Source organism: Pteropus alecto, unplaced genomic scaffold, assembly GCF_000325575.1.
Source record: "Pteropus alecto unplaced genomic scaffold, ASM32557v1 scaffold45, whole genome shotgun sequence".
NCBI lineage: Eukaryota > Metazoa > Chordata > Mammalia > Chiroptera > Pteropodidae > Pteropus > Pteropus alecto.
In genome coordinates, this window is record NW_006442491.1 from 17,452,979 (window position 1) to 17,464,417 (window position 11,439).

The window sequence follows — 11,439 nt, forward strand, 5'->3', positions numbered from 1 at the left end:
TAAAATAAAATAAAATAAAATAAAATAAAATAAAAGACTGTGGTTTCCCCCATGGAATGTTCTTAGCTCCCTTGTTGAAAATCGTTTGACCATATATGTGAGGGGTTTTTTGACAAGCTCCCTATATTCTAGTCATTAGTCTATATATCCGTTTTAATACCAGTACCACACTTTTATTACTGTAGGTTTTTAGTAAATTTTTAGATCAGAGCGTGTGACTCTCCCAATTTGTTCTTTTTCAAGATCATTTCATTATTTGGGTCCCCTTGAGATTTCACATGAACGTTAAAATAGGCTTTTCCATTTCTATAAAAAGACGGTTGGGATTTTGATATGGATTTTATTCCATCCGTCAATTGCTTTAGGTACAATTGACCTCTTTACAATATTAACTCTTCCAGTCCATGAATGTGAGATGTTTTTCCATTTATGTCTGTTTAAATTTCTTTCAGCAATGTTTCATACATTTCAGTGTACAAGTCTTTCATCTCAATGGTTAAATTAAGTCCTAAGTATTTTACATTACCTGATGTAAAAGAAAATTGTTTGCTTTGTTTTCCTTTTGGATTGTTTGGTACCAGTGTATGGAAATGCAGCTGAGTTCTGTGTGTTGATTTGTATCCCACAAGATTGTGGAAATCATTTGTTAGTTCTAACAGCTGTATGTGTTTGCATGCATGCCTATGTGTGGAATCTTGAGAGTTGCTACATATAAAATCATATCATGGGTGCCCAGACTTAGTTTTATTGATTCCTTTCAAATTTAAATATTTTATTTACGTTTCTTGTCTAAATGCTTTGTCTGGGAATTGCATTATTGAAAATTGTGTAGTAGGAGCAAAAGTGGACATCCCTGTCTTGATCGTGATCTCAGGGGAAAAGCTTTAGATTTTCACCATCAAGTGTGATAGTAGCGATGAGTTTTACACATATGATTTTATCATTTTGTGTTTGCTTCCATCTATTCCTATTTTCTAGATCATTTTCTGTCATGAAAAATGCTGGATTTGACTGTCAGATGCTTTTCCTGCATGAAATGAGAATATCATGTTGTTTTCTCCCTTCATCCTATTAATGTGGTATATTATATTGTTTGATTTTCATATATTGAACCATCCTTGCATTCCAGGAATACATCCCAGTTGGTCGTGGTGTATAGCTGTTTCAATAAGCTGTTGAATTCAGTTTGCTACTTTTTTTTTTGAGGTTTACTGCATCCTTATTTATAAAAGATATTGATCTGTAGTTTTCTTCTAATGCTTTTGTGTGGCGTTATCATCAGCATAATGCTGATCTGAGAATGAGTCTCAGAATGACTCTGAATAAGTGAAGAAGTCTTCCTTTCTCTTGAATTTAAAAAAGAAAAAATTGAAGAGGATTAGTGTTAGTTCTTCTTTAAATGTTTGATAGAATTCACCAGTAAAGCCACGTGGTCTTGGGCTTTCTTTTGTTGGGAGGTTTTTGAATATTGATTTAATATCCTTGTTATTTATAGGACTGTTCAGATTTTCTATTTCTTCATGATTCAGTTAAGCATTTCTAGAAATTTGTCCATTTTATGTAGGTTATCCAATTTATTACTGTACAATTATTCATACCAACTTTTATAAGCCTTTTATTTCAGTAAAATTTTTAGGATTGCCCTTCTTTCTGATTTTACATATTTGGATTCTCTCACTTTTTCTTTGTCAATCTAACTAAAGGTTTTTCAGTTGTACTGATCTTTTTTAAGGATCTCCTTTGGTTTTGTTGATTTATCCATTGTTTTTCTTTTTATATTTTATTTATCGCTGCACCAATCTTTATGATGTTTTTCTTTCAGCTACCTTCGGTTTTAGGTTTATTTTAATCTTCTAATTTCTTAAGGTAGAGTTATCAACTTATGACATTTTCTCTTTTTAAATGTATGTGTTTGCAGCTATAAATTTGCTTCTAGCACCGCTCTTGCTGCATCATTAGTTTTTGTATGTTGTGTTTTCATTCATTTGCCTTAAGGTGTTCTTTAATTTTTTTTGTAATTTTTTTTTGTTGACCTCTTGATTTTTTAAGAGTGTAGTTTGATTTCTTTGTATTTGTCGATACTTGATTTTCCTTCTCTGACTGCATTCCAATTTTATTTTTCAAACTGTTTCACCAGTGCAATACTTGAATGGTTCTTTATCAGATTTTCATCAGTTGCCTTCTCGTTCATATTGTGTGACAAGGCCACATATATAGGTGTTTTCACTTATGGCCATTGGTTTCTGTAACAGTCAGAAGAGATTTGTGTGGTGAACAGAACAATGTCCCTTCCCCTCAAACAAGTCCATATCTTAAGACCCAGAACGTGTGAATATATTACTTTATATGAAAATAAGATTTAGGAGAAATGATTTTGTTAAGACTCTTGATATTGAAAGGTTATCCTAGATTATCAGGTGGACATAATATAATCACAAGAGTCATTATTAAAACGAGGTAGAAATGTCAAATTTAGAGAAGGGCAAATGACACCAGAAGCAAGAGTTTGCAGGGGAAGAAGATGGAAACCATAAGAAAAGACACATGGGCAGCCACTAGATTTTGGAAAGGCAAGGAAGAGAGTCTCCGAAAGCTGGGCTGATACTTTGAATTTATCCAAGTAACACAAATTTGGACTTCTGACCTCCAGACAATATATAAGATAATTTTCTGCTGTCTTAAGCCATTAAGATTTTGGCACTTTCTTAAAGCAGCATCAAGAAACAATATAACATGATTATGCTATGGGAAACAATCCCAGGAACTGGAGCAATGTTTAACTTGTTTACACTGCATATTTATTGTGTATTGTGAGCTGTGCACGAAACTGTCACACCAGTATCCAGGCCCTTGGAGCAGACTCCATCATGACATGTGGTCTCTGTGGAAATGGAAGTTGACCACAGAGTTTCTTGCAGAAATTTATATCCTAGAAAATATATTCATCAGCTCTTTTCACAACCCAGTTATCTAAAGAAGCCTCATGGTTCCACCAAAAGCAACTTTCAGAAGTGCGTCTTTCCATGAAGCCAGAAAGTGAACAAACAGATATATTTGGGGAAATGTGATACTTCCAGAGAGGGCTCAGCTCTTATAACCACGTTCTACCAAATCACTTAACCTCTCTGCGCCTCAGTTTTCTCATTTGTAACAAAGTCTCACTTACACAGACTGATTGTTAGGATTACTCATGATGACACATGCAATGTGCTGAGCTCAAGGCCTGTTCATGGTTCAGCTCAGTCAATGGGCTGTTGTTGATAGATAGCTGAAGAAACTTAGAGGATCAACAAAGGATGGAAAACTAACTTCTGTGTGTTACCCTCCAGGAGAGGCTGCTGAGAAGGAGCTGCAGGTGATTCAGCCTGACAAGTTGGTGTCAGTCGCAGCTGGAGAGACGGCCACTCTGAACTGCACCCTGACCTCCCTGTACCCCGTGGGGCCCATCCAGTGGTTCAGGGGGACAGCGCCAGGCCGGGAGTTAATCTACAGTTTCAGAGGAGGTCACTTTCCCCGAATAACATCTGCTGCAGACACCACAAAGAGAAACACCACGGACTATTCCATCCGCATCAGTAACATCACCCCAGCAGACACCGGGACCTACTACTGTGTGAAGTTCCGGAGAGAAGACACTGTCGTCATGCCGTTTATGTCTGGTCCTGGCACTCAGCTCATTGTGAGTGGTAAGTACTTTGTGGGTCCTTCGTCCTTGGTGTGTGACAAGTCAATAAGAACATCATTGATTCTCTTTGCAGCAACTAAGAATCAAGGCACAGTGGTGCTTACAGTCATAATCTGATTCATGGTCTGATTCTACCCATTCTACAGATCAGGGACTTTGAGGCCTGGAGAGGTTGTGCTGTTTGCTCAGGCCCCACAGCTGGTAAATGTTGCAAAATGTTTGGAACGCCTGTCTGCCTGGCTTCCCAGCCCTTGGCTTTTTCAATCCTGTCCAGCTTTTTGGTTCTAGGGATGAGGGAGCTGAGAGTCAGAGTGACTTTCCTGTCACAAGGTCAGACCTCACCCCTGTCTCCAGAGAGTGCCCCCCTCAGTGCGGTTGAGCATCCCTTACCGACACTTACTGAGCACCTGCCAGTAAGTGGTCCAGAATCTGCTCTGAATGTTGTGGAAGCAAAAGTGAACAAAGCAGCCAAAGGTTCTTCTCCCATGAGCTCTGTTTTCTTCTCTCCAGTGAGGAGAAACTCATCCAGGGCAGGAAAGAGGAGAAAGTGTTTCTCTATTTCAGCTTCAGAAACATCAGACTGAGAAGAAATTCCTAAGAGGCACAGACTCACTGTTTACTCTGACAGCATTGGTGGGCGGAGGTGCCCAGAGGTTGGGTGTTTTCTGGGGTTCTGTCTGGGAAAACCTCTTCTGGTTTAGGGACCAACTCACACAGTCAGTGAAGGCTCTAAGAATGGCTGGGTTGTCTCAGACTGTCCCTCATTAAGGGAAAAGGTTCTCCATGTGGGTGACTTAGGGATTAGCCCTTTGAGGCAGCTTCTCTAGGGTTTTCTGCCAGAGGCCCAGGATCCTGGATGTCAGCACACGAAAAACATTTAGACCATCCAGCCTGACCCTACATGTACAGATGGAGCCTGAAGCGGAAAGATGACAGGGCCTTGACCACATTTCCAGAGAGTGGGGGGATTGTTCCAGAACTCATCTGATTCTAGGCTGGTTTTTTCTTGCCTGGTCCTTGGACTCTCTCCCTGTGGAAAAGCCTGGCACATAGTAGCTGCAGAATAAAAGACTGTTATATAGAACCATTTAACAGCAAGCAAACTTATCCTTTTATTGGTTTCTCCTAGTTCAGATACTCCCCACATTAGACTTTGAGGCTTGAGGTGATTGGGAACCTGTCTCAACCTTCAGCCACATCACCCAAATCAAGGATCCATATCAGCACCTAGAGCTGTTCATTGTTCAATAGCTGCATACACTCCAGAGGATGGACATTGCATCGCTCATTGACAGCTTTCTGTTGATGAATATGTTGTTCCCAACCTGAGGCTATTAAAACAGTGATGCAGAAGATAAACTTATCCATGTGTCACTCTACTCATGAGGGAGATGCCATTGAAAGGGGCATTGCTAGGTCAGAGTTATGTGCAGTGTAATTTGTGTGGATATTGCCAAATTTCTCTCCTAGGTGTGGTAGCAATGGTGTTTCCCCACAACCCCTGGACATAGCCAGAGAAGGTGTCTAGATATTGTTTGCAGATATTACCAAAGTTCCCAAAGCTGCATCCCTTTCTTAGGCAGCCATAGCTAGTAAGTGACTCCATCACCACTCAGATCGGCTGCCTCCTGATCAAGTGCTTGTTCCTCTTCCCCAAGCCACCTGCCCAGATGATGCTCTGGATGAGAAAGCAGGGGATGGCAGGGACAGGGAGCAATAGCATGACAGACGCTGTACCTTTCTCATGGCATTTACTCTCATAACCAGTGCTATGAGGGCAGCTGCTGCTCATTTTTATGAATGAGGACACTGAGGTTCGTTCATATAGGGGACCTTAGCAGCCAGCCTGTGGGGGAGTCAAGACTCAACCATAAGCATTTAGTCTTGCCGATTGCAAAAACATTGATGAAGCTAGAGTGTATAACACTAAGTGAAATGAGTTCAACAGAGAAAGAAAAATACCGTACGGTTTTACTTATATGTGGAATCTAAAAGAAAAGAAAACAAAACAAAACAAAATAAACAGACAAATGAAACAAAAACAGACTCAGAAACAGAGAGTTACGAGACTTACCGCGATGATCACATTGTACAGTATATAAATGTCTAATCACTGTGTTGTACCCTAAACTAATAGAATATGGGATGCCAAATACACTTTAATTAAAAAATCTTAAACATTCAGTAGCTTTCCCCTGCCCCCGCTGTTATGATGATTTTCCTTCTCTGAGTAGTCTGCAGGAGCACCCTGGGGACAGTGGCTCGAATAGAGCAGAGAGGAGCCACTGCAACCCCCGCAACACCATGCATGCCAGTTCCTGACGCCACAGACTGAGGATGAGAAGAGGGAGCATTTCCCAGAGGCTGCCAGAGGCCCCTCATGAGCAAGCGTTCATATTCTAGACTCAGCTGTCAGGAGCCCACAACTTCTGATTATTGCTCCCGGGTCCCCAAACCTGGGCGCTCGAAAGTGAATCTCCCTATCATTCCTTGAAAGCAGGAATCTCATAGAGAAAAGGGTAGGGCGGTGGTCAGTGCTGGGCCCATGAACGTGGGGCATTTGTCCTATTCATGGACATGAACGTTCTCCATGCTAGCCCTTGGTTTCCTCACCTGCGAACATCGGGTGAGCACACCAACCTTTAGGATGGTTTGAAGATACAGTGAGCCTGGTGAGAGAACAGACAGACCCTCAGTGAGCGGAGTTGCTGTCATCCCAACACTGTGTGGTCTTGGCAAGTCTCAGTTTCCCTCCTGTCTTCAGGTGTCCCACCTGTGACGTGGTAATAATCTCGCTACTGTTGAGGGGTCTGTGAGGCATTGGAGACCAGAGAGGAAGTGTTAACAGGAAGAGTAAGAACAATCAGTAATTATGTTCCTATGGCCAGATATGTGGGAATCGCCTGTAAAGAAAGTAGACTTTGAACTTAGGACTAAAATTCTCTGTCTGCCCTGCCCCTCACCTAGAGTTCACCTCTGGGGACCTGCGTGTCCTCCTCTGTGAGATAGGATGACGATACCAGGCTCCAAGCATTATTAGAGGGATTAAAAAATAATACATGAGAAGGTCCTTAACAGTGTTGCATGCTTATCCTTAGTGGTGATCATCACAAACATGTTTATTGCTTATTATGCTCCTTTTGTAGCCAAACCCTCTCCCCCCGTGGTATCGGGCCCCACAATGAGGGCGCAGCCTGGGCAGACAGTGAGCTTCACCTGCAAATCCCACGGCTTCTCCCCCAGAAACATCATCCTGAAATGGTTCAAAGATGGAAATGAGCTCCCAGCCTCCCAGACCACCGTGGACCCAGAGGGAGACAGCGCTTCCTACAGCCTCTCCAGCACAGCCAAGGTGTCGTTGGTCCCGGGGGATGTTCGCTCCCAAGTCATCTGCCAGGTGGACCATGTCACCCTGCAGGGGGGCCCTCCTCTTCGTGGGACTGCCAACCTGTCTGAGACCATCCGAGGTAGATGCCCCTCACAACCAGGCCCAGCCCATACCTGGCCCCCGCCCTCCAGGCCTGCTCCTCCCCCTGCTCTTTGCTCCAGGCCTGGAATTGCCTAGAATCTATTTCCTGACACTCCTTTCCATCATCGGGTACCTGAATGTGCTGTCACTCACTACTGTTTAATGGCAGCTGCCAAGTGAACGCCTACCATTCCGTAGGTAGTTTCATTTACTTTACAATAGCCACTCCAATTATCGAGCACCTACTGTAAGCGAAGCCCCTGTGTTCTTGGTCATTTCATTTATTTTGCTACAGTTAGTATGTTCCCACTGCATGCCAGGGGCTGTGTTTGTTGATTTTGTCACATTACCCTAATAGAAGCTACTGGTTCTTGAGCACCTACTGTGTGCAGGGCACTGTGCTTAGTGATTTTATTCCTATGCAAAGAGCACTCTCAGTGTCCGAGGGGCTGTTCCACGAGGTCAGAGCTTCTGCGCTGTGCTGTTTCAGTTCCGCCCACCGTGGATGTTACCCAACACCCCTTGTCAGAGAACCAGGTGAACATCACCTGTCAGGCGAAGAAGTTCTACCCCCAGCGCCTACAGCTGACCTGGTTGGAGAATGGGAACGTGTCCCGAACAGAAACAGCCTCGGCCCCCACAGAGAATAAGGACGGAACCTTTAACCGGATGAGCTGGCTCTTGGTGAATTTATCTGCCCATAGGGAGAATGTGATGCTCACCTGCCAGGTGGAGCACGATGGGCAGCCAGCAGTCACCAAAAACCATACCGTGGAGGTCTCTGCTCACCAGAAGAACCAAAGCACAAATGGACCCCCTGGTGAGGCTTCCACTACACTGACCCAGCTTTTTAAATTTTATCTTTATTTTTAATGTTAAAAGTAGTAATTCATGCTTATTGTAGAATGGTCTAGAAGTCTATAGATAGAACGCAGAAGCTCAAAGTGAGCTCCCATCCCCCAAATCCCACACTCCAAGAGTGGCCACAGGTAGAAGTTTGGTACACATTTTTATAGATTTTTGACATCAATACACATTCAAGACAGAGAGAAGGGAGGAGGGAGATGATCTGTTCACAGCGTCCTGCCTCGTGCTTTCTTCACCAGCTACTGCGTTCACCGTTCCATGTCTGCCCCACCCGCCTCCTTGCTCTTTCTAACCGCTTCCTAGTGTCCCTGGCTGCCACTGCAAGCCTGTCCCACTGGGAATGGGGCAGGGGTTGGAAATGGGGCAGGGGCTTCAGGATGTTTGTACTTTTCTAGTATAATCACTGCCACAAGGAGAATGTGAGGCTCACCTGCCAGGTGGAGCACGATGGGCAGCCAGCAGTCACCAAAAGCAGTACTATAGAGGCCTCTGCTTACCAGCAGGATCACAGGACAGATATAAACAGTGGTGAGGCCTCCACTCTAACTGAGCTGGCTTTTTAAATTTTATCTTTTTTTAATGTTAAAAGTACTAATTCATGCTTATCATCTAGAATTATCTAGAAGTCGAAAAATAGAAAGTAGAATTTTGAGGTGAGCTCCCCACACTCCCAGATGACCACTAGTAAGAGTTTGGTACATATCCTTACAGATGCCCTGACATCAATACACAATAAAGAAAGGAGGGAGAGGGAGAGATCATCTGTTCACAGCGTCCTGCCTCGTGCTCTCTTCACCAAACAATTACTGCCTTCGTCCTTCCATGTCTGCCCCACCCGCCTCCTCGCTCTTTCTAATCTCTGGCTAGTCTCTATTCTATGCTAGACTTTTCCATCGGGTCCATCAGATGACAGTGACTGGCCACAGCATGGACCTCCTTTGTCCCCTGATTTATGACAATGAACCAGTAATAATCACCATCGCTCCCTGCACATTTACCATATGAAAATTTCATTTCATCTGCGATCTTTCCTGCTTTGATGAGCCTGTGAGTTTCGGAGTCTTACAGAGGGAACTCACAGAGCAATAGTGGGATGTGAAGACTTCTTGTCATCACACCAGGTGATCGGGCTTAACTAATCAAGGTGAATCTGAGAACCGGGGTCCACCAACCTGAACAAAGAATATGTGCTAATTAGAGACACACTTCCCGTCAGCTGGGCATTGTCCCAAGGAGCTACAGAGACCCTTTTCTGTGAACAAAATATGGACCCCCTGGTGAGGCTTCCACTACACTGATTTCTCTCTCATGTAACATCATAAGTCAGGATTCTACGAGTCTTTACCACAAGAAACCTTTCAAAGGCCTACGTTCCTCCCAACCTGTGTATGGCGTTGTAATGTCTGCTGGGTCACTTTAGGTCACCTAGTGTCCATGTCTCTGCCTGTTGGAAGAGCAAACATAAAAAGGGGAGGACAAAGACTTTCCTGAAGATAGGAGGTATCAGATGTTGCATAAATGTTTCCACTAACAACGTAGTCATATGTGCACATCCTGTTGCAAATGGAGCCCTTAATCGTGTGGTCATGATTAAGGACATTGGTTTTTCTACAAAACCAATACAATTACACAGTTAATAAAACTGACAAGAATTTCTGGATATCACGTAAAATGAACTATATAGACAAATATTCCCAAATTTCATTTATAGCTCTTTTTTGTGCACCAAAATTGGTTTTAATTCATCTGTAATAGCTTGGAAGACTCTTCATGTGAAATCACTTGGGTTTCAAGAATCCTTTTCTGGATTTGAAAAAGATTTTAAATACTTCAGAGCTCTTCACATTACTCACTTTATTTCAGGTGAATTGTGGTAGGTTGCACTTTTTAATGAATTGGGTTCATTTTCTCTGTGTTGTCAAATGCCTGTAGACTTGTTCATAACATTCTCTCATTGATGCGCTGATGTCGGCGGGGTCTGCAGTGATGTCCCTGTTTCATTTCTGATACTGGAAATGTGTCATTTCCCCTTTCTTCTTCATCAGTCTTCGAAAAGTTTTTCAATTTTATTGTTCCTTTCGTGGAATCTGCTTTCTATCACTGATTTTCTCTATCGTTTTTCTGTTTTCAGTGACATTGATTTTTCTCTTTATTTTAAATTTCCTACCTTCCCTTTTGGGGTTGATTTACTCCCCCTTTTCTCATTTCTTGGGATGGGAACTTGAATTACTGATTTTAGACTTTCTTTTTTCTAATGCCACACCTTCTGTGCCTGGGGAGTTAGGCGACTAGAACCTACAACCCTTAAAAAATGCTGCGACATTCCTCCAGTCCTCAGGTCCCTAGCCACTGTGTCTTCTTCTTTTGCCTCTCAGAGTCCTCCTCTGCTTGTACCTGGTGTAATATCCAGGAGTCAGAGTTATACTGGACAGGCGAGCAGGAGAGATGAGTCTCCATTATATTGTCTGGACTGACTTGGGTTGGATTTGAGTCCCATCTACTGTAGGGGCTCAGACCAGGCTCTTATTTGCTGGTACTCTCAGTGTGCATGAACTAGTATGCTTGCTAAGCACTAAGCCTGGAAACAGTTTTTGGGTTGTCTAGATTGGTGAACCGGAGCAAAGTGCAGGAGGCCTATGTGACCCTCTGCACTGGGATGTCACACCTACGCCGACACCTGAGGACGCCACTCAATGCAGTTGTGGGTCTAGTGGGTCTGGTAGAAGGATCTCTTTGGTCGTGTTTATGATGCTGGGGGGAGGGGGTTACAATATTTCTAGATTAATGACTCTCTTCTCTATCAGGATAGCATAATCCAGGTATATTAATGGAAGTTTTGGGTTTGTTGGTCATTTTGATGGCAGGAGAAAGGTCCTGAGTTCTCTAATTTTTTCAGTTCTCCTTTCTGTGTCAGGACCTTGAATTAACCACACTGCCGCCCCCACCTGTCCCCTCCCCAACCACACACTCTGTTTTCCTTTTTCTCATCATCACTTGATTGCCAAACAGTACTTTTTCTTTCTGTTTTGCTTTCTCTCATAAGATTTACACTTTCAATTGTGCCTCTCCTTTTAATCACATTTGTCTTTCTAAATGTCCCTGCTTCCTTGTAGTAGGTGTCTTTTGCTGCTGTGACAAACGACCTCATGTTTAGTGGGTTAAAGCAACACAAGATTATTATCTGACACTTCTCAAGGTCAGAAGTCTACAATAGGTTGACAGGGTTGCGTTCTTTCTGGACGCTCTAGAGGGGAATCAGTTTCCTTGCATTTTCCAGCTTCTAGAGGCACCAGTTCTCCTGGGCTAAGGTGCCCACATCACTCTGAGCGATCATTCTTTCGTCACATGTCCTCCTCTGATTCTACTGCCTCCCGCTTTCACTGATTAGGAACTTTGTGATTACATTGGCTCCACTTGG

General features: G+C 43.2%; 1 protein-coding gene across 1 annotated transcript in view; it reads left to right on the top strand.

Moving 5' to 3' along the window:
* Positions 1-8,417, top strand: part of LOC102881229 (signal-regulatory protein beta-1) — a 13,551-nt gene extending 5,134 nt beyond the window's left edge. Inside the window, exons 2-4 of the mRNA XM_006921671.3 lie at positions 3,330-3,686; positions 6,832-7,152; positions 7,645-8,417. Of these exons, the coding sequence (XP_006921733.1) occupies positions 3,330-3,686; positions 6,832-7,152; positions 7,645-8,027 (1,061 nt within the window). The 3' untranslated portion in view covers positions 8,028-8,417. The remainder of the gene's footprint in view (positions 1-3,329; positions 3,687-6,831; positions 7,153-7,644) is intronic.
* The last annotated feature ends 3,022 nt before the right edge of the window (positions 8,418-11,439 follow it).